This window comes from Eleutherodactylus coqui, chromosome 6, assembly GCF_035609145.1.
Source record: "Eleutherodactylus coqui strain aEleCoq1 chromosome 6, aEleCoq1.hap1, whole genome shotgun sequence".
In the NCBI taxonomy this organism is placed as follows: domain Eukaryota; kingdom Metazoa; phylum Chordata; class Amphibia; order Anura; family Eleutherodactylidae; genus Eleutherodactylus; species Eleutherodactylus coqui.
Window position 1 is genome coordinate 242,270,444 of NC_089842.1, and position 27,236 is coordinate 242,297,679.

At 46.1% G+C, this 27,236-nt stretch overlaps 1 protein-coding gene across 1 annotated transcript; it reads left to right on the top strand.

Moving 5' to 3' along the window:
• Positions 1-2,400: 2,400 nt before the first annotated feature.
• Positions 2,401-27,236, top strand: LOC136631663 (cortexin domain-containing 1 protein-like). The gene is made up of 2 exons (XM_066605952.1): positions 2,401-2,514; positions 25,365-27,236. The coding sequence occupies exon 2, from the start codon at positions 25,411-25,413 to the stop codon at positions 25,573-25,575; it is 165 nt and encodes a 54-aa protein (XP_066462049.1). The 5' UTR covers positions 2,401-2,514; positions 25,365-25,410; the 3' UTR covers positions 25,576-27,236.

The following is a 27,236-nucleotide window of genomic DNA, read 5'->3' on the forward strand; positions in this document are numbered from 1 at the left end:
AATCGTTACGTGTAAGCGGGCCTGTAATCTGGCCCTGCGCCTATAGCATGTAGAAAACCAGGCAGTAAATTCCAACTGAGGCCTCTTTCACGTGGGCGTTGCGATTTTCATCCGTCCACATCGCGCCTGAAAACTGCATGAATGGGAGAAAGTTGCAGCTAAATCTCCTGTTTTCTCGCTCATTCACACGGCCGGGCCGGGGGGAAGAGATCCTAGCGCTAAGGTCTCTCCTCCTCCCCTTGATGGCTGATAGCGGCAATAGAATCTCCCATAGAAGCCTATGGGAGCTGCAGGCAAGTGGGGGGGGGGGGGGACTTTAGCAGCACTTGCCATGGGAGCTGCTAAACTCCTCCCCCTTCTCTTTTCTCATGGCTCTCATAGGCTCCCATAGGAGTCTATGGGAATGGCCGGCGTATTCCCGCAAAGAGATAGGACAAGTTCTATCTTTTCCGGATGCACGTAAAATCGCCCTTCTGAAGAAATGCATTGGAATCTAATGTATCACGATTTTCGGACGGCGCCAAAATAGCCACGATAAAACGCTTGTGTGAAAGAGGCCTGAAGAGCGCAAAGAGGTGATAGAATCTGCAGCGGACGCGGCGCACAGCAGGCGTTCAGTGAGCCAAGTCCGTAATTACATGTTGGTGCAGATTTTCAAGCTAGTTCCATAGCGTATATTTTACCTTGTGAACAGGGGCTTATTCACACGAGCGTACACAATTTCTAGTGACTGATTGCACTGCGTGTGTATGTGGATGTTGTGTGCGTTTGTGTTGTGTGTGTGCATTTTTTTTACGTCCATGTGCGCAGAAAAAAAAAAAAAGTAAGACCCAACTGATGTCACTTATTTTTCTTACTGTCTCTTGGCGAGACATATAAAGAGCGCAGGGCACATAATATAACACCCGTGTTGCTGCGTTTTCTATACTCCCATAGACTTTCATGGGAGATATTGGTCTCTGAGTACCGACCAAAATAAGACATCATACGATTTTTTTTACGCACAATATCGGTCTGCATAAAAAAACACATGCGTGAATATACTAGTATACTTTAACCCTTTGCAATCCAATTTTGGATTCAGAGTTTCCTAGGGGGGTTTCTCTTTCTGCCATTATACAATGGCACCATCTGCTGGCTAGAGCCAGTACTGCGGTATGGGACATGCTGGAGAGGCCCCCGACAACAGAGCGACCAGTAATATACAGTAAGAATACCCTGCCGGACGTCTTCCGACATCGGAGCTGTACAGCCTTCAATCAGAATGTCTTTAGACGTCAGACAGTGGATTGGAAAGGGTTAATGGGTGTGCGTGCTGGCGGTATTCAGTCCGTGAAAAAACGGATAGAAAATACGCCTGTGTAAATGGGCCTTTAGGTCGTCTTCATACGAGCGTAAGCGCATTTGCTTGTGTGGAATGAATGATATTTTTTTGAGCGCTCATCCGTGTATTTCACTGCTTCTCACCCCCGCAGTGCAGGTTCATTTGCGCACATTTTCTCCCACCCCCATTGACTTCTATAGGAACCTTTGGTACACAAATATGCAAAACAGTAGAACATATTTTATATCTTTTTTTTTTGCGCAACCAAAATATGGTAATGATAACAAAACCATTGGCATCAATAGGTTCTAATCTCTACATATTGCGCGCGCAAATACGCCTTAGCCTAAAACCTGTTAACAGTTAACCTACTTGTTGATGGTTTTCAGATAAGCAACACATTGGTTCTTTTTCCAGCCCAATTATGCAGTGTTCCACACATCTCCTTGCATATTGCACATGCCTTTTTTATTTGCCCCCCCCCCCCCATTGACTTCTATGGAAACATTTGGTGCGCAAAATAAGGGAAATCTTAACGAACAGAGTTGAGCGAGCGTACTCTGCCGAGCTTGATGCTCGTTCGAGAATTAGCGTACTCGATGGTGCTCGTTACTCGAACACACGAACCAAGAAAAAAAAAAACTCTGGACCCAGCGTCCCACATACAAAAATGTTTGAGTCTCCCATTGTAGTCAATGGGGTTCGTTACTCGAGTAGAGCTGTTAACCTACTTGTTGATGGTTTCCACCTACCAACACATTTCGCTTTTATTCACGCCTGCACGGCGCAGAAAACCGGCCAGTAAACTGGTACTGGAATGCAGAAGCAGGTGCCGTATTTGGAAGTGCAGCTTTTTTCCCTTCTACACAACACGGTGTAAATAGACCTACGAGACTAGAACTATCCAATTAGGTTAATTGCTGCTTGTTTAATGAAGAGGGACCCGGTGTCATCTGCGATGGTGGCAGATTTAGCATCCTCGCCCTGTGCAGCCTGCAGGGAGAGCGCTCTCTTCGCTGTAACCTTACTCTGGTGCATTCCCAGCTTAAAGATTCATGAAATGGTCCGGACAAGACAGTCTGCAACACAGACGGCTCCGGGGAGCACTGCAGACCCGCCACCGGCAGGATTCCCCTCTGTTCATGGGAATTAGTCATCCGGACTGCAGGCACCAATGACAGGATTAGCAGGTAATATCATCTCCTCCGTATTCTCTGGCAGTCTGATGCCATTCGGTAGCATCAGTGTAGCATGGCACTGCCACACGCTGCAATTAGTGCCCCCCTCCTCCCATCTACATGCATACAACTACACATCACACCTCGCACAACCAGCACAAATAGGCAACTTTCTCCTCGCGCCAATTCACGTAAGCCCTCTATGCGGATTGGCATTTCTGTATATATATATTTTCGGTTTTAATTACATATCGCATGCCGTGGCATTTCTTAATTAAAGAAAAAAATAAGCTAATCAACGCCGTCGCTGACAAACGCAATTATAGCGGAGAGCGGTAATTATTGGAGATTTCGGATGCGAGACGATAAAATCTATAATGGCGGGACGTCCTTCTGTTTCTGTGCCCGGAGGAATCTCTGGACGGGTTGAGGTGTTTTCATTCCAAGCGGAGGTGTAAATAAGATGAGGAACTTTACGCAGAAGGAGTTCCTACTAAATTGTTGGACCTCATTGGGGAAGCCGAGCGGCGGGCGGTTTACGGCACATTGGCGCAGCTTTGTAACGCTCAGTTTGATTGTGGGTTTTTTTTTTTTGGACGGAAAATGTCTTAAAATGATGTAAAAAATCTCAAGGGCAAAATGGGCATTGTAAAACCGCACGGTCCGAGCGCCTCCTGAAGGGGTTTGTAGACAGGGGCATAACAAGCAAAACTTGGCATCAGGCCCCACTTTCCTCGACCTTCTTCAGGTGGGACTTTACAACATGAAAAAGCGTATGGTTATTTTGTTCGCTCTATTATAGTGATGTCACAATACAGGGATAATATACACAGTGATGTCACAGAACAGATATAATACACAGTGATGTCACAGTACAGGGATAATACACAGTGATGTCACAGAACAGGGATAATACACACAGTGATATAACAGCACAGGCATAATACACACAGTAATGTCACAGTACAGGGATAATACACACAGTGATGTCACAGTACAGAGATAATACACACAGTGACATCAGAATACAGGCATAATACACACAGTGATGTAACAGTACGGGCATAATACACACAGTGACGTCACAGTACAGGGATAATACACACAGTGACGTCACAATACAGGGATAATACAAAGTGATGTCACAATACAGGGATAATACACACAGTGACGTCACAATACAGGGATAATACACAGTGACGTCACAGTGCGGGCATAATACACACAGTGATGTCACAGTACAGAGATAATACACAGTGATGTCACAATACAGGGATAGTACACCCAGTGATGTCACAGTACAGAGATAATACACACAGTGATGTCACAGTACAGAGATAATACACAGTGATGTCACAATACAGGGATAGTACACCCAGTGATGTCACAGTACAGAGATAATACACACAGTGATGTCACAGTGCGGGCATAATACACACAGTGACGTCACAATACAGGGATAATACACCCAGTGATGTCACAGTACAGAGATAATACACATAGTGATGTCACAGTACGGGCATAATACACATAGTGACGTCACAGTACAGGCATAATACACAGTGATGTAACAGTACAGGCATAATACACAGTGATGTCACAGTACAGGCATAATACACACAGTGATGTAACAGTACAGGCATAATACACAGTGATATCACAGTACAGGCATAATACACATAGTGACGTCACAGTACAGGCATAATACACAGTGACGTCGCAGTACAGGCATAATACACATAGTGATGTCACAGTACGGGCATAATACACACAGTGATATAACAGTACAGGCATAATACACAGTGATGTCACAGTACGGGCATAATACACACAGTGATGTCACAGTACGGGCATAATACACACAGTGATGTAACAGTACAGGCATAATACACAGTGATATCATAGTACGGGCATAATACACACAGTGATGTAACAGTACAGGCATAATACACAGTGACGTCACAGTACAGGCATAATACACAGTGATATCATAGTACGGGCATAATACACACAGTGATGTAACAGTACAGGCATAATACACAGTGATATCACAGTACGGGCATAATACACACAGTGATGTAACAGTACGGGCATAATACACACAGTGACGTCACAGTGCGGGCATAATACACACAGGGATGTAACAGTACGGGCATAATACACACAGTGATGTAACAGTACGGGCATAATACACACAGTAATGTCACAGTACGGGCATAATACACAGTGATGTCACAGTACGGGCATAATACACACAGTGATGTCACAGTACGGGCATAATACACACAGTGATGTAACAGTACTGGCATAATACACAGTGATGTCACAGTACGGGCATAATACACACAGTGATGTCACAGTACGGGCATAATACACACAGTGATATAACAGTACAGGCATAATACAAAGTGACATCGCAGTACGGGCATAATACACACAGTGATGTCACAGTACAGGCATAATACACACAGTGATGTAACAGTACTGGCATAATACACACAGTGATGTCACAGTACAGGCATAATACAAAGTGATGTCACAGAACGGGCATAATACACACAGTGATGTCACAGTACAGGGATAATACACAGTGATGTCACAGTACGGGCATAATACACACAGTGATGTCACAGTACAGGGATAATACAGGAAGGGATGTGATGTCACAGTACAGGAACAGGGTTGTAATGTCACAGTATAGGCTTAATGTACAATACGTGAATAATGTGTGTGGTAATGTAACGGTACTGGCATAATATATACAGTGATGTCACAGTACAGGGATAATACACAGTGACGTCACAGTGCGGGCATAATACACACAGTGGTGTAACAGTACAGGCATAATACACAGTGATGTCACAGAACGGGCATAATACACAGTGATGTCACAGAACAGGGATAATACACAGTGATGTCACAGTACCACAGTACAGGCATAATACACAGTGATGTCACAGTACAGGCATAATACACAGTGATGTCACAGTACAGGGATAATACACACAGTGCTGTAACAGTACAGGGATAATACACACAGTGATGTAACAGTACAGGGATAATACACACAGTGCTGTAACAGTACAGGGATAATACACACAGTGATGTAACAGTACAGGGATAATACACACAGTGATGTCACAGTACAGGGATAATAATCACAGTGCTGTAACAATACAGGCATAATACACACAGTGCTGTAACAATACAGGCATAATACACACAGTGATGTCACAATACAGGAATAATACACACAGTGATGTAACAGTACAGGCATAATACACAGTGATGTCACAGTACAGGGATAATACACACAGTGATGTAACAGTACTGGCATAATACACACAGTGATGTCACAGTACAGGCATAATACACACAGTGATGTCACAGTACAGGCATAATACAAAGTGATGTCGCAGAACAGGCATAATACACACAGTGATGTCACAGTACAGGCATAATACACACAGTGATGTCACAGTACAGGCATAATACACACAGTGATGTCACAGTACAGGGATAATACACAGTGATGTCACAATACGGGCATAATACACACAGTGATGTAACAGTACGGGCATAATACACACAGTGACGTCACAGTACAGGCATAATACACACAGTGATGTCACAGTACAGGGATAATACAAAGTGATGTCACAGTACAGGCATAATACACACAGTGATGTCACAATACGGGCATAATACACACAGTGATGTAACAGTACAGGGATAATACAGGAAGGGATGTGATGTCACAGTACAGGAACAGGGTTGTAATGTCACAGTATAGGCTTAATGTACAATACGTGAATAATGTATGTGGTAATGTAACGGTACTGGCATAATACACAGTGTTGTCACAGTACAGGCATAAAACACACAGTGATGTCACAGTACAGGCATAATACACAGTGTTGTCACAGTACAGCGATAATACACAGTGATATAATAGCACAGGCATAATACACACAGTGATGTCACAGAACAGGGATAATACACAGTGATGTCACAGTACAGGGATAATACACACAGTGCTGTAACAGTACAGGGATAATACACAGTGATGTCACAGAACAGGGATAATACACACAGTGATGTCACAGAACAGGGATAATACACAGTGATGTCACAGTACAGGGATAATACACACAGTGATGTAACAGTACTGGCATAATACACACAGTGATGTCACAGTACAGGGATAATACACAGTGATGTCACAATACAGGGATAATACACAGTGATGTAACAGTACAGGCATAATACACAGTGATGTTACAGTACGGGCATAATACACACAGTGATGTCACAATACAGGGATAATACACAGTGATGTTACAGTACGGGCATAATACACACAGTGATGTCAGTACAGGCATAATACACAGTGATGTCACAGTACGGGCATAATACACAAAGTGATGTTACAGTACAGGAATAATACACACAGTAATGTCACAGTACAGGGATAATACAGGAAGGGATGTGATGTCACAGTACAGGAACAGGGTTGTAATGTCACAGCATAGGCTTAATGTACAATACGTGAATAATGTATGTGGTAATGTAACGGTACTGGCATAATATATACAGTGATGTCACAGTACAGGGATAATACACAGTGATGTCACAGTACAGGCATAATACACAGTGATGTCACAGTACAGGGATAATACACACAGTGATGTACCAGTACAGGCATAATACACACAGTGATGTTACAGTACAGGAATAATACACACAGTAATGTCACAGTACAGGGATAATACAGGAAGGGATGTGATGTCACAGTACAGGAACAGGGTTGTAATGTCACAGCATAGGCTTAATGTACAATACGTGAATAATGTATGTGGTAATGTAACGGTACTGGCATAATATATACAGTGATGTAACAGTACAGGCATAATACACAGTGATATCACAGTACAGGCATAATACACAGTGATGTAACAGTACAGGCATAATACACAGTGACGTCGCAGTACAGGCATAATACACACAGTGATGTCACAGTACGGGCATAATACACACAGTGATATAACAGTACAGGCATAATACACAGTGATGTCACAGTACGGGCATAATACACACAGTGATGTCACAGTACGGGCATAATACACACAGTGATGTAACAGTACAGGCATAATACACAGTGACGTCACAGTACAGGCATAATACACAGTGATATCATAGTACGGGCATAATACACACAGTGATGTAACAGTACAGGCATAATACACAGTGATATCACAGTACGGGCATAATACACACAGTGATGTAACAGTACGGGCATAATACACACAGTGACGTCACAGTGCGGGCATAATACACACAGGGATGTAACAGTACGGGCATAATACACACAGTGATGTAACAGTACGGGCATAATACACACAGTAATGTCACAGTACGGGCATAATACACAGTGATGTCACAGTACGGGCATAATACACACAGTGATGTCACAGTACGGGCATAATACACACAGTGATGTAACAGTACTGGCATAATACACAGTGATGTCACAGTACGGGCATAATACACACAGTGATGTCACAGTACGGGCATAATACACACAGTGATATAACAGTACAGGCATAATACAAAGTGACATCGCAGTACGGGCATAATACACACAGTGATGTCACAGTACAGGCATAATACACACAGTGATGTAACAGTACAGGCATAATACAAAGTGATGTCACAGAACGGGCATAATACACACAGTGATGTCACAGTACAGGGATAATACACACAGTGATGTCACAGTACAGGGATAATACACAGTGATGTCACAGTACAGGCATAATACAAAGTGACATCGCAGTACGGGCATAATACACACAGTGATGTCACAGTACAGGCATAATACAAAGTGATGTCACAGAACGGGCATAATACACACAGTGATGTCACAGTACAGGGATAATACACAGTGATGTCACAGTACGGGCATAATACACACAGTGATGTCACAGTACAGGGATAATACAGGAAGGGATGTGATGTCACAGTACAGGAACAGGGTTGTAATGTCACAGTATAGGCTTAATGTACAATACGTGAATAATGTGTGTGGTAATGTAACGGTACTGGCATAATATATACAGTGATGTCACAGTACAGGGATAATACACAGTGACGTCACAGTGCGGGCATAATACACACAGTGGTGTAACAGTACAGGCATAATACACAGTGATGTCACAGAACGGGCATAATACACAGTGATGTCACAGAACAGGGATAATACACAGTGATGTCACAGTACCACAGTACAGGCATAATACACAGTGATGTCACAGTACAGGCATAATACACAGTGATGTCACAGTACAGGGATAATACACACAGTGCTGTAACAGTACAGGGATAATACACACAGTGATGTAACAGTACAGGGATAATACACACAGTGATGTCACAGTACGGGCATAATACACACAGTGCTGTAACAATACAGGAATAATACACACAGTGATGTAACAGTACAGGCATAATACACAGTGATGTCACAGTACAGGGATAATACACACAGTGATGTAACAGTACTGGCATAATACACACAGTGATGTCACAGTACAGGCATAATACACACAGTGATGTCACAGTACAGGCATAATACAAAGTGATGTCGCAGAACAGGCATAATACACACAGTGATGTCACAGTACAGGCATAATACACAGTGATGTCACAATACGGGCATAATACACACAGTGATGTAACAGTACGGGCATAATACACACAGTGACGTCACAGTACAGGCATAATACACACAGTGATGTCACAGTACAGGGATAATACAAAGTGATGTCACAGTACAGGCATAATACACACAGTGATGTCACAATACGGGCATAATACACACAGTGATGTAACAGTACAGGGATAATACAGGAAGGGATGTGATGTCACAGTACAGGAACAGGGTTGTAATGTCACAGTATAGGCTTAATGTACAATACGTGAATAATGTATGTGGTAATGTAACGGTACTGGCATAATACACAGTGTTGTCACAGTACAGGCATAAAACACACAGTGATGTCACAGTACAGGCATAATACACAGTGTTGTCACAGTACAGCGATAATACACAGTGATATAATAGCACAGGCATAATACACACAGTGATGTCACAGAACAGGGATAATACACAGTGATGTCACAGTACAGGGATAATACACACAGTGCTGTAACAGTACAGGGATAATACACAGTGATGTCACAGAACAGGGATAATACACACAGTGATGTCACAGAACAGGGATAATACACAGTGATGTCACAGTACGGGCATAATACACACAGTGATGTCACAGTACTGGCATAATACACAGTGATGTCACAGTACAGGGATAATACACACAGTGATGTAACAGTACTGGCATAATACACACAGTGATGTCACAGTACAGGGATAATACACAGTGATGTCACAATACAGGGATAATACACAGTGATGTAACAGTACAGGCATAATACACAGTGATGTTACAGTACGGGCATAATACACACAGTGATGTCAGTACAGGCATAATACACAGTGATGTCACAGTACGGGCATAATACACAAAGTGATGTTACAGTACAGGAATAATACACACAGTAATGTCACAGTACAGGGATAATACAGGAAGGGATGTGATGTCACAGTACAGGAACAGGGTTGTAATGTCACAGCATAGGCTTAATGTACAATACGTGAATAATGTATGTGGTAATGTAACGGTACTGGCATAATATATACAGTGATGTCACAGTACAGGGATAATACACAGTGATGTCACAGTACAGGCATAATACACAGTGATGTCACAGTACAGGGATAATACACACAGTGATGTACCAGTACAGGCATAATACACACAGTGATGTCACAGTACGGGCATAATACATAATGATGTCACAGTACGGGCATAATACACAGTGATGTCACAGTACGGGCATAATACACACAGTAATAACAGTACAGCCATAATACATACAGTGATGTCACAATACAGGGATAATACACACAGTGATGTCACAGTACAGGGATAATACACAGTGATGTAACAGTACAGGCATAATACACAGTGATATCATAGTACGGGCATAATACACACAGTGATGTCACAGTACGGGCATAATACATAGTGATGTCACAGTACGGGCATAATACACAGTGATGTCACAGTACGGGCATAATACACACAGTAATAACAGTACAGCCATAATACATACAGTGATGTCACAGTACAGGGATAATACACACAGTGATATAACAGCACAGGCATAATACACACAGTAATGTCACAGTACAGGGATAATACACACAGTGATGTCATAGTACAGGGATAATGCACACAATGATGTCACAGTACAGGGATAATACACACAGTGATGTCACAATACAGGGATAATACACACAGTGATGTCACAATACAGGGATAATACACACAGTGATGTCACAGTACTGAAATGATGCAGACAGTGATATTATAAACAGTAACAGGCTGTGTTAGTACATTGAAGTCAGCAGAGTACAGGCTGCTATAAATGATGTTTGTATTCTGCTAAGGGCATATAATGAAAAGCAGAAGTCAGCAGGGCAGCCCTTTTGGCAGATCTGTCATGGAAACCTACAAGAAGCTCTGACATACAACCCCAATTTCCAAAAAGTTGGGATGCTGTGTAAAATGTAAATAAATGTTAGGAAAAAAAGAATGCAAAAATATTTGAAAATTTCATATAATATAATTCACAGTAGAACATAGAATATATCAGAGGGGGGAGGGGAGAGATTGTCCCACTGCATCAAAAAAATGAACTAATGTAGAAATTGATGGCAGCAACACATCTCACAAAAGATGGGGCGGGGCCGTGTCTGCCATTGGTAGCATCCCCTCTTTCTTCTACAACAGTCTGTAAACGTCTGGGAAGTGAGGAGACCGATTATGGAGTTTTGGGAGCGGAATGTTGTCCCATTCTTGTCTGATGTAGGATTCTGGTGGCTCAGCAGTCCGGGGTTGTTTCTGCTGAATTTTTTGTTCCACAATGCCCCTTTTTCTATTAGTGGATGGTCCAGACTGCCGGCGGCCGGTTCACCCCGGACTCTTCTGCGAAGCCATGCTGTTGTGATGGATGTAGTATACGGTGGGGGGTCTGGACTGCAGGTGGACGGTTCACCCCGGACTCTTCTTCTGTGCAGCCATGCTGTTGTGATGGATGTAGTATACGGTGGGGGGTCTGGACTGCTGGCGGCCGGTTCACCCCTCGGTCTCTTCTGTGCAGCCATGCTGTTGTGATGGATGTAGTATACGGTGGGAGGTCTGGACTGCCAGCAGCCGGTTCATCCCCCGGACTCTTCTTCTGTGCAGCCATGCTGCTGTGATGGATGTAGTATACGGTGGGGGGTCTGGACTGCAGGTGGACGGTTCACCCTGGACTCTTCTTCTGTGCAGCCATGCTGTTGTGATGGATGTAGTATACGGTGGGGGGTCTGGACTGCAGGTGGACGGTTCACCCCAGGCTCTTCTTCTGTGCAGCCATGCTGTTGTGATGGATGTAGTATACGGTGGGGGGTCTGGACTGCCGGAGGCCAGTTCATCCCCCGGACTCTTCTTCTGTGCAGCCATGCTGTTGTGATGGATGTAGTATACGGTGGGGGGTCTGGACTGCCAGCAGCCGGTTCATCCCCCCGGACTCTTCTTCTGTGCAGCCATGCTGTTGTGATGGATGTAGTATACGGTGGGGGGTCTGGACTGCAGGCGGATGGTTCATCCCCCCGGACTCTTCTTCTGTGCAGCCATGCTGTTGTGATGGATGTAGTATACGGTGGGAGGTCTGGACTGCCAGCAGCCGGTTCATCCCCCGGACTCTTCTTCTGTGCAGCCATGCTGTTGTGATGGATGTAGTATACGGTGGGGGGTCTGGACTGCCGGAGGCCGGTTCACCCCGGACTCTTCTTTTGTGCAGCCATGCTGTTGTGATGGATGTAGTATACGGTGAGGGGTCTGGACTACAGACGGCCGGTTCACCCCGGACTCTTCTTCTGTGCAGCCACGCTGTTGTGATGGATGTAGTATACGGTGGGGGGTCTGGACTGCCGGCGGCCGGTTCACCCCGGACTCTTCTTCTGTGCAGCCACGCTGTTGTGATGGATGTAGTATACGGTGGGGGTCTCGACTGCCGGCGGCCGGTTCACCCCGGACTCTTCTTCTGTGCAGCCATGCTGTTGTGATGGATACAGTATGTGGTTGAGCATTGTCCTGCTGTAGTATACAAGGCCTTCCCTGAGAGATACGTTGTCTGGATGGAGCATATGTTGTTCTATCACCTCTATATACTGATGGTGCCTCAGGATGTGTGCGCTGCTCGTGGCATGGAATCTTACGCTTTATTTAAACCTTACCAAACTCTTATAAATAACAGGCACAGTATTGGATATAAAGGCCGCGGTGTTTATTTAACCCCTTAGTGACACGGCCTATTTTGGGCTTAAGGACGCAACGATTTTTGGCGGATTTTCTTCTCCATTTTTCAAAAGTCATAACTTTTTTATTTTCCGTCGACGCGGCCGTATAATGGCTTCTTTTTTGCGTGGCAAACTGTAGTTTTTATCTGTCCCATTTTGGGGTACATAGGCTATGTTGTAAAACTTTTATTATTTTTTTTATGATCGTAGGGAGAGAAAACGCATCAATTCTGCCATAGATTTTTTTTTTCTTTACAGCGTTAATCATGCAGCATAAATGACACAATACATTTTTTCTGCGGGTCGTTGCGGTTACAATGATGCCAAAATTCTTACTTTTTTTTAGTTTTTTTTCCCCGTTTTCTGCAATAAAACCCCTTTTTTGGGAAATCTTTTTTTTTTCTAAATCGCTGCATTCAAAGTTCTGTAACTTTTTTATTTTTCCATGGACGTAGCTCTGTGAGGGTTCCTTTTTTACGAGACGAGCTGTAGTTTTTATTGGCACCATTTTGGGGTGCATACGGCTTTTATAATCACTTTTATTGCGTTTTTAGGGAGGCAAAATGCTAAAAATTAGCATTTTGCCTCAGTTTTTTAGGGTTTTTTTTAAACGTTTTTCTCCGTGCACAGTCAAAAGCATGTGCAACTTATTGTACGCATCGTTACGGTTGCGACAATACCAAATATGTGGGATTTAAATTTCTTTTACCTTTTTTTATGCTAATATGAGAAAAAGCATAAAAAAAGGTTTTTTTTTACTTTTTTTTTATATTTTTCTTTTTTATTCATTTTTATTATATTTTTGTTACACAATTTGAGTCCCTCTGCAGCACAGCACTGATGATTGCTGTGATAAGGCATGGCAGGGCTACTGCCCTACCATGCCTTATCGCTTATACAGCGATCACAGGCTATGGCAATACAGGAGACCAGTATCTGCCGTCCTGTTGCCATGGCAACCAGCCGGGCTCTCTGCGATTATATCGCGAGAGCCCGGTGACGTCACAGAGGGAGCCCGATGCACCCCCTCTGTTGCAGTGGGAAGCCGGCTATGACTGACAGATGGCTCCCGCTGCAGGATAGTACGAGATCATAAGTGATCTCAGGCTATCCCCAGGACATAGGTTTACGCCGTGTTGCGGGAAGTACCCTGCTGCCAGGACGTAAACTTACGCCCTGGAGCGGGAAGGGGTTAACGGGGTTACCAACCATGGGGAGAGATTTAACCTACAATAACTGTAACACTTACAGGAAACTCTGTCTTACAGACCACCAAATTCTCCCCCAAGTTTACCTGCCCACCCGCCTAATGTGGGTGACAATCCCCCATTAAATATTCCGCAACAACCTTAGGGAAGGAGGGGTGCTGCTTTCTTTCCAGATGATGATGGTCCCACATCTCCATATCTCACTGCTGCTCCTCCCAGCCTGTTCCTCTGGACCAATCACCAGCCACTGTCAGGCCACCTGATTCTGCCTGACAACCACAGGCATGTTCCCGCCATTTTTCTTCAGCCAATCATTTGCTGCTGCCAACCAGTCTATCACCAGAGGCGGGACAGGGGTGGAGCTAATTACCAGAACTTAGCCCTGCCCCTGTTACGCCTCCTCTCATTGCAAATAGTGCAGAGGGGCGGAGAGGAGGCAGAGCTGGGGCGGGAGCTCAGAGCACTGCTCCTGGCTCTTCCAGCCTCCTCCCCCTGCAGAGAGAGATGCCGTATATCGGCCGGGCTTGAAAATCCAGCCGATATACGGTCGTCTGAATGCACCCTTACAGTAATGATTAGGGTAACCTGTCGGTCGAGCTGTGACAACCGGAGCCGTATCCGATTTCATCTCTGTAGGCCTGTCGCCATTGGTAACTAGTACCTTGGGTCTGAGGCTGTGTTAGCAAAATGAAATAACTAGTTATAACGAGGGGGAAGAAGCTAAAAAGGCAAAAGGGGGTTTGGGGGTAGAAGAGGAGATGGAAGGGGGGGGGGGAGAAGGGGAGGATGGGTCAATTGCCAGCGACTGGAGTCTCGGTATTAGATTCCAGATGATGCGTAACAATGGTCGAACCTTTTGGGTTAAGATGGTAGTGTTCCTGTTTGGAGCCAGACCTTTAGTTCCGGGGAACTCCTGAATAGAATCCAGGTCGTCCAGGTGGCATAGTACTTCGGGGAATTTCCTCTATCTGCAGCACCAAGGTCCTCCATGTGACTTATGTTGTCCATAATTTCCAGCCAGAGAGTTCTCGTAGGGAGCGAGGGCGACCTCCACAGCCTCGGTATTGTCTGTATCATAGCCATGAGAAGGAATCTTAGGATGCTTTTTTTTTATTTGGAAAGAGGTTCCCGGACCATAGACAGCGAAGCTGCTTCCGGTGTCAGAACCATATCATCTCTATGAATTGTGTTGTAAAGATTGGTGAGGACCAGAGGACAGGACCACCAAATATGCGTGAGGTCGCCTCTCCCGCCCTGGCATCTCCAGCAGACGTCCGGGGTTTGGGGGAACATCTTAGCTAACTGTGCCGGGGTCCTGTACCACCTGGGCAGGATCTTGTGATTGGTTTCCTGAAATTTAGAGGAGATTGCCATGGAGTGGGTTAATGTGAAGGCGTTCCTCCACATGTCTTCTCGAAAGGTTTCCCCCAGCTCTCTCTGCTCAAACTGGGAGAGAGGAGCCTGGAGTGAGGCCAGAGGGCCCAGGGACAGGACAAAGTGTCTAGGTTGCAGATACAGGAACCAAGCTCCGGTCCGGGGACCCCCCCCCCCCATACCCAGGAACCCATTCATTGGTCGAATCCCGAGGTTCGATACCACATCCCTAACCCTCAGCACAGTAGGGGTCCCTTCCGATAGGAGCGTAGAGCCCCGTCACCGGCGTAAGAGGGCCGGGGCAGGAAACCAGCCCCAGGTGTGAGGCGAAGCCATTCCATGCCTCGAGTATCTGTTTCAATAAGGGCGAGATCAAGGGCGCCCCCCTCGCTAGTGGTGGCGGGAGCCAAAATGCGCCTGTTATGAGGGCAGCTGTTCTTTATTTTTAAAATTATTATATTTACGTTAAACCAAAGTACAGGCGTCGGTTCGCCATTTTGTTTCGGACATTGCGATATAAAATTTGTCAAATCTTGGACTGCAGGGGCATATGGCGACGGTTTATATTGGCGTCGGCGGTGGGTTGTTTGCTTTTTATATATATATATTTGCATTTCAGTCTGTTATTTTTTTTTTACTTATTTTTGTAACTTTTTGTTTTACCATCTATGACATCATGTAAGATTCTGGGGGTCGTTCACTTTGTCTTTTTTTTTTTTCTTTCACACTTTTTTCACTGTAGCTGGGGCATCCATTGGAGTTACAGGGAAAAATATGCCCTTAGGCCTCATGTCCACGGGGAAAATCAGACCCGCTACGGATTCTCCATGGAGAATCCGTAGCGGGTCCCTCCTACCCCGCGGACATGAGGGCTGAAAATAGGAATAAACTCACCTGCTGCGGGCCGTGCGTGTCTTCCATCCTTCGCGGACGGATCTTCTTTCTTTGGCCCGGTGGATGTGCTCGGCACGCCGGCAGTGTGCCGCGCGCATGCGCAGGGCACATCCACCGGGCCGAAGAAAGAAGTTTCCGGCCGCGAAGGAAGGAAGGAAGACCTACATCGCCCGGAGCAGGTGAGTTTAATTCAGGCGCGGGTCTCCTGCGGATCCGAACGGCTTCCATAGGCTTCAATAGAAGCCTGTGGGAGCCGTCCCCGCGGGAGACCCGCACCTAAATGGAGCATGTCCGGATTTTTTCCTGTACGCGGATCCGCGCCTGCAGGGAAAAATGACATCCGCAGGTATTTAACTACCTGCGGGTGTCTAATGCATCCCTATGGGGCGCAGATCCGCGTGCAGGAAAAACGATGCGGATTTAAAATCCGAATTTGCCCGTGGACATGAGGCCTTGGTGTCACTGTAGTCAGGGGTCTGCTATATAAGTTTGATATCACCATAATCGCACAGGGTGAACAAAAGCACCTAAAAATGGCGCGGGTTGCAGAGGTTTTTTTTCATTTTGCTTAGAAATTGTAAGTTTTCCACTACATGAAATGGTACAATTGAAAAATAAACAAAAAACATCCCTCATGTAGCGATGTCACCGGGGGTTAAATACACGGCCCGTCTGAAAATAATGGGAAACACTTGCCGATCCTCTAACGTGCCTGCAAGCTGCGCCGGAGTATCGCTACTTGAGGCGTTTTGGATCCATGCACACCGGCGTGTAGACACTGCGTCCTGATACGCAAGAGAAAAAGATGGCAGCATGCCCTATCTCGCTGCATGCCACGCGGCGTGAGCCCTATACATTGGTATAGGCCGCGCATAAAGCGCTGTCCATACGCAGCACAATGCGGTGAAACAGAGCGCGGAATTTATTAGAAAAAGGATCACATTGCGCGTCCGTGTGCGTGTGATACGCAGGCATGCGCTGTACGCTCGCAGCCATACACGGTCTATGCCTGCACAGTCAGGCCTTACAAATCGGTAAGCCGCTGCAGGCACACCCGCAGTGTTTTACTCACGCCCGTGGGCAGGAGCCCTTTGTCGGAGAGACCAGGCATTGGTTGGACGAATTTGTTTGTTTCCTCCCCCTCTATAATTTGCGCCAGAGCTAATGCCCCACTAGGTTGTTGGCGCTCGTGCCGTTTACACAAGCAGATCGCTACCAGCTTCTCACTCAGCTCTGGATGGGGAGCGTTTACACTCAGCAAGAAGTCAGCGATCCAGCGAAGAGTTTAATGCTGCCTGAAAATCAGCGGCCAGAAACCGAATAATGCGCGATGGCGGTGTATTTAGATGCGACGATTATCGCGCAAATTTGTTAATTTGAACAAATTTTGCGCAATAGTAGTGCCTTGTAAATGTCCCTTAATGGTAACCATGACTCCTATAGATATAACATAGTAATTTGCCCACACATATTACTAAAGGGAGATAACTAGGGGTCTATCAGGCATGTCACTAGGAGGGGTGCAGAGTTTAAATGGGGGGATGTTCAGTTGTAAATTTTTAATGGCCTATTCACAGAATAGGCTATCAACAGTAGATCAGGGGAGGTCTGCTGCCGAGGACCCCTCCGCTGTTCCATGGGCCGGTCCACAGAGCTGATTTCTGCAGGAAGCAGACAGCTTCATTCCCACTGCAGTGGCCGGGCTTGGTATTGCAGGCCAAGTTCCCATTGAAATTAAGTAACAGACCCCCGCCAATCTACTATTGATGACCTATCCTGAGAATAGGCCATCAATCATTTACAACTGGAAAACCCCTTTAACCCAGCCCAACCTTTCTTCCTCCTGGAGACGAGCGGTACCAGATGTATGGCGGCGGCCTCTTTTCTCTATTGGATTGAACATGCCGCTTATCTCAGCAGTCGTCTTTATAAGGGGGTCAGACAACATTGCTGCCAGCTATTGAATGTGTGTGGTCGGCATAAGGCCAGCGTTATACAAGGCTTCAGTCAGTCCGCTGCTGGAAGGCCAGATACAATGCCGTGTAAAGCGACACTTTAATTTGCTAAGTAAAGTTAATTACTACTGATAGACCGGGTAGGATGTCAGGTCTGTCCCAGCAGCAAGAAGCGCTCGTGTTCTGCGGGGCGGACCGCTTCATTTTACACGCTTCTGTGCCATTTTTAGACAGCAGTACTGGGAAATTGTAATAATACCGACCGTGTCTACCGATACGAACCGCAACCCAATGTGGAATAAACAGACGTAAAAGAATCAGATGTGATGACGCTTTCAGATTTGCGGATTGTTCTACCTATTCAGACCTCTACCCTTGTCCACAGGGGGCAGTATCAGTCTTGGTGTAACATATTCAGGCCAACAAGACTAGTCTTAAGGCCCCTTTACATGCAACGATTATCGCTAAAATGGCCGCACTTCTAAACGAACTGACAACATTTTTGCATAAAATTATACATGCAGGTAATGGCCTTTAATCCTCTGCATTTCCCTCATCAGCTAAAGTAAACTCAGTAGTTGTTTGCTCAGCTGGGCGTGTGTTTATGCGAGGGATTATCTGACCAGCAGATTCCATTGTCTTCTCCCAGCATGAATAAACAGTGTACTCATTGTGTATAAGGGGCAAACAAAAAACATCCTGCAGCCGCGGAAAAGGCTGGACGAATGCCATTCAAATAAAACATCTTTAGAGCGGTCGAACAATGGTTTTTATGACGGCTAAAAACCCGCTGCTGACAAGTGAACAACAGTGCACTACTGCCCACGTTTACACGTTACGATTGTCACTCACTTCCAGCCATTGGAACTACTTTTGAACAACATCCGTTGCGTGTAAAAGGACTCCTCCACGCTGGCTTATTTGCTCACAAAATAGAACCCATTGATGTTATTGGGTTTGTACACATTTCTTTTTTGGTGCGCGCATCTCGTGTGCACGAAAAAAATGCGGCATGCTCTAATTTTGTGCGCATTTGCAGACCAAAGGACCCCATGAAAGTCTGAGAGGCAGTGTGCAAATGCCCAAAAAGTCTATGGGAAGGAGGGGGTGCACAAATACAAGGGGACGCGTAATACGCTGCGTAATTCCGCAGGAACAAGAACACGTCTACAACTCATTGGGCAAAATAGCCATTTAAATCGGGGGGGGGGGGGGGGTGTGGTTGTGTCCCGGCGCAAAAATACATGTGGGTGCAAAATGTACAGCAGCATGTGCAGACACACGCACAAAAAGTCTAGTTCATGGCACAAATACGTTGCGCTGAGTAACACGCAATTGCGCACACGCCCGTGTAAAGCAGCCCTTAGGGTCCTTCTACATGGGCCAATAAATCGTTCAGACTCGCGCATCCAGCAGGAATCTGAACGATTATCCTTCAGTGTAAATGCTGCCCCGATGAATGATCAATGAGAAATAGTTCGCGTCTTGTTCGTTGCTCAGTGTCTGCATGCTTAGTGTGAATGTAGGCCAGAACGATCCCGACTCACTCCGCCTCCATTCACTGAGCGATGATCGCTGCTGTGTAAAACCATGGGAGCGATTTCTGCTGGGACGATCTGTCGGGCTTCTGCGTCAAACAAGACCTCTTATATGTCCTGAGCATTGGCACCCATCACATATGATGATCTATCAAACAGCATACAACCAAACCGTAGAGTGCCTTATTATAGCATGGTGCTTAAGTAATAGTGCCATACATGGGCTGAATATCCATGTTATACTGTACTATCACCACCACACTCTACAATAAAAAAGTTATGGCTTTTGAAAAATGGAGATTAAAAAATACCAAAAATCGTTTGGTCCTCAACGCCAAAATAGGTCATGTCCTTAAGGGGTTAAGAATTAGAGAACCTTTGAGAAGGGTTTTCGGCCTCACTCACATTTATCACCTACATGCCAGTGTAATCCACATGACTGTGGCGAGGAGGAGCGTGATTGAAGCTGAAGTTGAGCATGCACATTGTCGCTCAATTCAAACTTCATGGGAAGTAAGGAGGGATGGTACTGTTGTATCTTGTCTCCACCACAAGTATGGGTGGAGACCTAGTGATGGGTTGTATCCACCCAGTGTACGCCCACAAGCTACTGATTGGCTGGCTGGTGCAAGGTCCTAGCAGTGTGGGGAGTGAGGTTTGCCTTGGGTGGAGGGTTAGGGTTACCGCTCCCGGCAGCCTACTATCATCTCAGGCAACAGCTCTGCTTTTCCTCGCTGGCGTATAATGCATATGGAAAAATGCCTTCCTCTGGCATGGGTGGCAAGTGAGCTCACCTTATCCCTGCCGGCCTGTAAAGGCCGCCCGACATGACCCCTCTGCAGTGCCAGTGGTGCTTGTGGCATCAGCCTCTTGAAGTTCAGCAGCTCACTCTCCCCTACCGCCCTGAGAACTCAGCTGGGCAGTGCGCAGTCGGCCTCCACTATGTGAAAAAGGACGCTGTTCCATAACGGCTACCCGGTCAGGCTCCCCGGACTGCGGTTTGCCTTGGATGGAGGGTTGGATGTTACGCCCCCCCCCCCCGGCCCCCCCATCCCGCCGCTCTCACATGGAAGCATTTACAGCTAATAATGTAAGCCTAACACTGAAACAAACCCTAAGCAAAAACTCCTTCCACGCTGCTAGGACCTTGCTCCAGCTAATCAGCATCTTGTGGGCGTACACTGGGCGGATACAGCCCACACTTGTGGTGGAGACAAGATACAACAGTACCAGGAGGGATTCGGGGCTTCCATTCTAGTGATTGCTGAGTGGTCTCAGCAATAAAATGGAAAAGTAAAAAAATGTGATTGGTGGGAAAACTCCTTTAGAATGACCCAACCTAGGACGGGAGGAGGTAGGGTATATACTGCAGTTCTCTACTTGCCCTCCGATCGCCGATTCCAGGTCCTGTTTTTGGGCATTCAAGATGGCCGACCCAATCTTCAGACTACTTATTCCCCACAGTGCATTGGTAGGGTTAAACTAGCAATGCACTGTGCTTGTTCTCTGATTGGCCAGAGCTGGTCATGTGATCAGCAGTGGTCAGAAAGCAATACATTGTGTGTTTTAGGGAGTTGGAAAATTGCTGCAGCTGATAACAAGGCCCGAAACTGGCGGATCGATGGAGCAAAAGAGAACAAGAACTGCAATAATATACCCCTGCCTATCCTGTCTCAGTTAGGGTCTTTTAAAGTACCATTTATGGTGCCCCCTTTATCAGCGCTCGTTTAGTCGCCTCCGTCACTTACACAGCGAATGTGAAAGACTGAAGAATTTCTTGTTGAACGAGCCAACGATGTATCTGCTGTACAAACCGGCTGCACGAGAGCCAATGAGCCGGTGGAGACGTCACTCGCCCGATCAAATGAGAATTGGCTCATCTAAAAGGACCCTTAATAGTGACAACATCCGAATAGTTGTCATTTCCCTCCCCCATTCTGCCAGCCGTTGATCAGAAAGTCCTGGTAGGTACTTACCGAGTTAATTCTCCTCCAGCGGTGGGGTCAGCCGCCATCCTGCCCTCTCCCCGGAGATCTGAATATCTAATATTCACTCGGTCAGGAGGAATGTCACTTTGAAAATATCTGGCAAACTTCCTAGAAAGCCCCGTCAAGTCTCTATAATGAGATGGATCGCTGGAGTATATATGCAAAGACAACTTTACCGTAGAAGCCAATTACTCCTAATCTCAACAGACAGATCCAGGTTACCAAGGTTTTATCATTGGAAGTTTACGTCCCTCTTAAGGTGCTTTTAGCTGGAACGAATAACTTCAAAAAAATCATTCAAACCAGCGGAAGTGAATGATAATCGTTCGCTCTAAACGCAGCCAATGACTAAACGAGGGACGAGACTTGTTCGCTTTTTGTTGGTGGTTCATTTTATGCCGGCAGAAAAACCATCGTTGGCTCATTCACTTATCTTTTGGCTAAAATAGTGCTCATTCATTCTCATTCGCGTATACAGCGAATGTGAAAGACTGAATGATTCCCGATGAAGGAGTCAACAAGAGCGAACGAACCGCCGCAGCCATCCGCAATACAGATGAAGAACAGAAAAGACAGGTTCGGACGTTCGTGTGCTGGCGGCCTAATACACACCGTGCACGGCTCTCTGATTGACCAATCAGAGAGCAGATAGAGTGTATTAATAGTCCGACACACTTCTGCACTGATTAGGCAGTGTGAAGATTGTGTCGGCCATCTTCAATGGCCAAAGATAGGACCAGGAATGGCGAATCAGAAAAACGTCAATGAAGAATAAGTGCAGCATATCAACGTAAGGCTGCTTCCACACGGACGGGAAAATCGTGCAGGATTTGTGCGCTGAGACCCATAAATCTCACACGAATATAAACCCTATTCTTTTAAATGGGGCTGCACCCTTGAAACGCCTCGCCCATTGTTTTCAGCGGGACCCTGAAAAACTTTTCATGCATGCGCATCCCGTACGACGTGCATGCAAGTGCGATGTTTATCATTGAAATCGATAGGAAACATTTGCGATCCTATTGTGCGCATGAGGATCGCAATTTCACAAAGATTTGTAATCATACTATGCGGGCGTTGTGCGCCCATGTGATACACGGTAATTCATAAGCAAACAATTACATTGCCATACGCAATTTACATTAGCGTGTCAGAATTGCGCAATACGTGAGCGTAAAAAAGAACACAGCATTTTCTATTTTGCCACATATATATATGCATGATAGAGTCTATTGTTCTCTATGGGCGTGTAGGCAATTAAAGGGTGAAGTTGTGGATGGAGTATATCTCCCTCCCAGGCTCTTAGTCTGGACAGGGTGGCGGTCCAGTCCACAACTTCACCCTGGTCCTCAGGAAGCTCAGCTGTAGGCACTGGACCCGTTACTGGGGCATAAAAGGCTGCAGCTCCAGGGAGTCAGTGCCTGACAAGCTGAGGGGAGAGTAACATCCAGCTGTGTGGACCTGAGCACCCTGCTGTGTGGACCTGAGCACCCTGCTGTGTGGACCTGAGCACCCTGCTGTGTGGACCTGAGCACCCTGCTGTGTGGACCTGAGCACCCTGCCTGGTGCACCTTTTTCGTTTATTTCATTTATTTGCGCCCGCTGGTGTAAAAAAGTAGGACCTGGACTATTGTTCTGCATTTCCCGCACCGACCTCCATAGAGCTCTAAGGAAGGTGCGCAAACACTCACATCTGTCTGGAGCCGCATCCGTATCCGAACCAGAGGACCCAAAATGTGGAGATGCCCTTTTCATTACCTCTGATGGCTGTAAGAAAGTAAACCAGCTGAGGCTACAGACTTTCAGCGGACTTCTGCGTATTCGCGCCTATCCTGCATACTCCTCTTAATAGGATTGTAATCGTGAAGCGTGAAGGTCGTTAGAAGGTCTCGCATTCACCGCCAGTAATGGTTAATCATCTGATTGCTGCCCCTTTATCTAAGCCATAGTTGCCTAATGATATTGATACACAACAGCTGGGAACTGCGTAAATAGGTGGAGGGCGCCGTCCACGACGGCATCAGATCGTATCTGCGGAGAGTGATATACTCGGATGGGCTGGGGCACACTGGCATAAAAATAAAGTCTGATTTACGTCCACAAAAAACAGACATTTTTTCATATGCGTACATCTCCATGTGGCCTCCGTATTCGGTCTGTGCCTCAGTTGTTTTTTTTTGCATGCAGTGTGTTTTTAACGTACATGAAAAAAACTGAAACAAGCCCAATCCTTTTTTTCTGTGTCTTTAAAGAAAAAAAAAACAGACAGCACGCGGATGGCATCTGAATAGGTTGGCGCTATAATAAAGTTTATTATTTTCTCTCCCCTTTGACTTGAATGGGTGATTCTCATCTGTAAGAGCAGTTTTGCGCGGACGTATTTGCATGCGCAAATATGCCTGTGTGAAGGAGCCCTTTTACTTTCCTGCAGCTCCACTATAGGGAAAATAAAGCGTTAGATGATGCTCATTGAAATCAATGCACTGTCTATGCAACGGAAAGATGTTTTGGGTCCTCGAAAGAGAGGACGCTCTTTGTAGTCACAGGTGGGTAAAGGTAATGTCCCCTGGTGCAAGTACCAAGTCATGACTGACTCCTAGGCAGAATGTTTTTGCAGGGTGGTTTGCCATTGCCTGTCCCAGTCATCTTTTACCCCCCAGCAGGCTGGGTACTCATTTTACTGGCCTTGAAAGGATGGGTCAACCTTGAGTCGGCTACCTGAACCATGTGTGCTTGGAACCCACAACTCTCAGGTCATGAGTGAGAGCTTAGGACTGCATTTCTGCTGCCTTAAAGGGGTTGTCCCGCGGCAGCAAGTGGGGGTATACACTTCTGTATGGCCATATTAATGCACTTTGTAATGTACATTGTGCATTAATTATGAGCCATACAGAAGTTATCAGAAGTTATTCACTTACCTGTTCCGTTGCTGGCGTCCTCGTTTCCATGGTGCCGTCTAATTTTCGGCGTCTAATCTCCAGATTAGACGCGCTTGCGCAGTCCGGTCTTCTTCTTTTCTCAATAGGGCCGCTCGTGCAGGAGAGCGGCTCTGTGTAGCTCCGCCCCGTCACGTGCCGATTCCAGCCAATCAGGAGGCTGGAATCGGCAATGGACCGCACAGAAGCCCTGCGGTCCACCGAGGGAGAAGATCCCGGCGGCCATCTTTACCGGGTAAGTAAGAAGTCACCGGAGCGCGGGGATTCAGGTAAGCACTGTGCGGTTTTTTTTTTTAAAGTCCCTGCATCGGGTTTGTCTCGCGCCGAACGGGGGGGCTGTTTAAGAAAAAAAAAACCTGTTTCGGCGCGGGACAACCCCTTTAACACTCTGCACCTCAGTAGGCTCTTCCCAGTCCTTAGAATGTCCTAAGAGTATACTGGAACATAGGTTTTCGAAACCAGATTATTCATTAATCGTGTTTTTCATTTTTTCCCCAGATCTTTTCCCCTTGAAACAAATGAGAAGAAGACAAAGGCCCTCAAGATGGATGATCCCACCTTACTACCCCTTGTGGATGTGGATAAAGGTTTTGCCATTGCCTTGTTCCTGCTGCTCTGTGTATTCCTGGCCATGATGATTGTCCGTTGTGCCAGGCTTATAATGGATCCCTACAAAGACATCCCAAATTCTATGTGGGAGGATCAATAGGACGTGATGGTCAAGCACAAAAGACGTCTTGGTTGGACATTCTTCTTTATAGACTTTGGCACTTTGGCCTACTGCTTCTCGGGCCCAGGAAGCTGAAAGCTACTAAAGTAATAGCTGTCAATGGTTCTTGTCAGGATGAACAATAGATTACTAATCATCTACTAAATCACTGCCCTTACCTAAGAGGAACACTTAAGACTCTGGGAAATGAAGCCACTAGTTGAGCGTTGACTTGATGTGTCTTAGCTGCAGGGACTCACAGGCTGTTACCTCAAAAGAAGTCTCGGTTGAGTTACAGCTGACACCGACAGGTCAGAAGCACCGTAACGTGATACCGAAGGAGTACACAGAGACCTCATTGATACACAAAGCTGAGGTCAGGACAGGCAGAGGTCTTGTGTAACGGAGAGACAGGCAGAGGGTCAGGAGAGGCAGCAAACAGATATAATGTGGTCAAAGTACAAGCCGAGGTCAGGACAGGAAAAGATGGAAAAATAGCTTCAATTAATTAAAGGAGAACTCCAGGTAAAAGTGATACTGTGTCTGGTGCGGGACCTGAAGAGGCCAGGCATGACACTGGGATTCGGTTTGGGTCTTTGTCATGCTCCGCCACCCCTCAGGTCCGGTGCTAGACTTATCATAGTTAGTCTAGAGTTGCTAGAGTTTAATTAGTAAGCCATCCCATCTTCTAATCCTGGACTCATTTTGCCTACCAGCGCCCCATTGGGAGCCCAGAAGGAAAAAGAATGGAGATTTTCCGACATATTGAAAAAGCTCATCGTGTTATAGTAACCACATGGAATTGCCAAAATTTTACGCCTGCATGAGCCGATCCCCACCCCAACTGATGTGTGGACAGTAGGGTTGGTTCTCATTGAGGAGATCCAGCTCATGTATGGAGTCTTACAGGCAATGTTCCATGGGTAAAAGTATGCAAATTACCTCTTCTCCATAAGGAAGAAATCTGTCTCTCTGGCGCCTCCTATAAGTAGTTAACCTTTACGTGAATGTCCAACTCATAAAAAAGCCTCGAAACAAGACTATTAGGCCTCCTTCACACGGGCGACAAAGTCGCATTGCTACGATGCTACAAATCGCATGTATGTGAAGCCCATTGTGTCCTCTGGGTTCCTTCACACCTGAGATGTTTTGCAGCATGCTACAAAACGACACATAAACCTCGCAGGTCCGGCGATATGCCGCGACACGCGAGGTTTTGTAGCCCATGTTTCTCTATGGAGCCTTCCTCTCTGTTGCATCTCATCGCACGAAAATGCGGTTTGCATGCGATGCGCTGCAACTTTGACAGTAGCAGATGATACAAAGTCGCGTGATTTTGTAGCGTCACATGCGACTTTGTAGCGCTACAAAATCGCGGTATTGCTGCGAGAAAATCACAGCGATATAGTATGGTGCGGTGTTGCCCGTGTGAAGGAGGCCTTAGCCAAACCGAGGACCCATCTGTAGTGATGAGGGGTGATGACTCCAAAGCAGCCGTCTACCGGAGGGTTTGGCTGATATGCCTAGTCGTGTTTCACGCCTGTTTTAGGGTGACTACAAGAGATGAGCGAACGTACTCGTTTTGAGTAATTACTCGCCCGAATACCACCATTTTCGAGTACTTCAGTACTCGGGTGAAAAGATTCGGGGGGGCGCCGGGG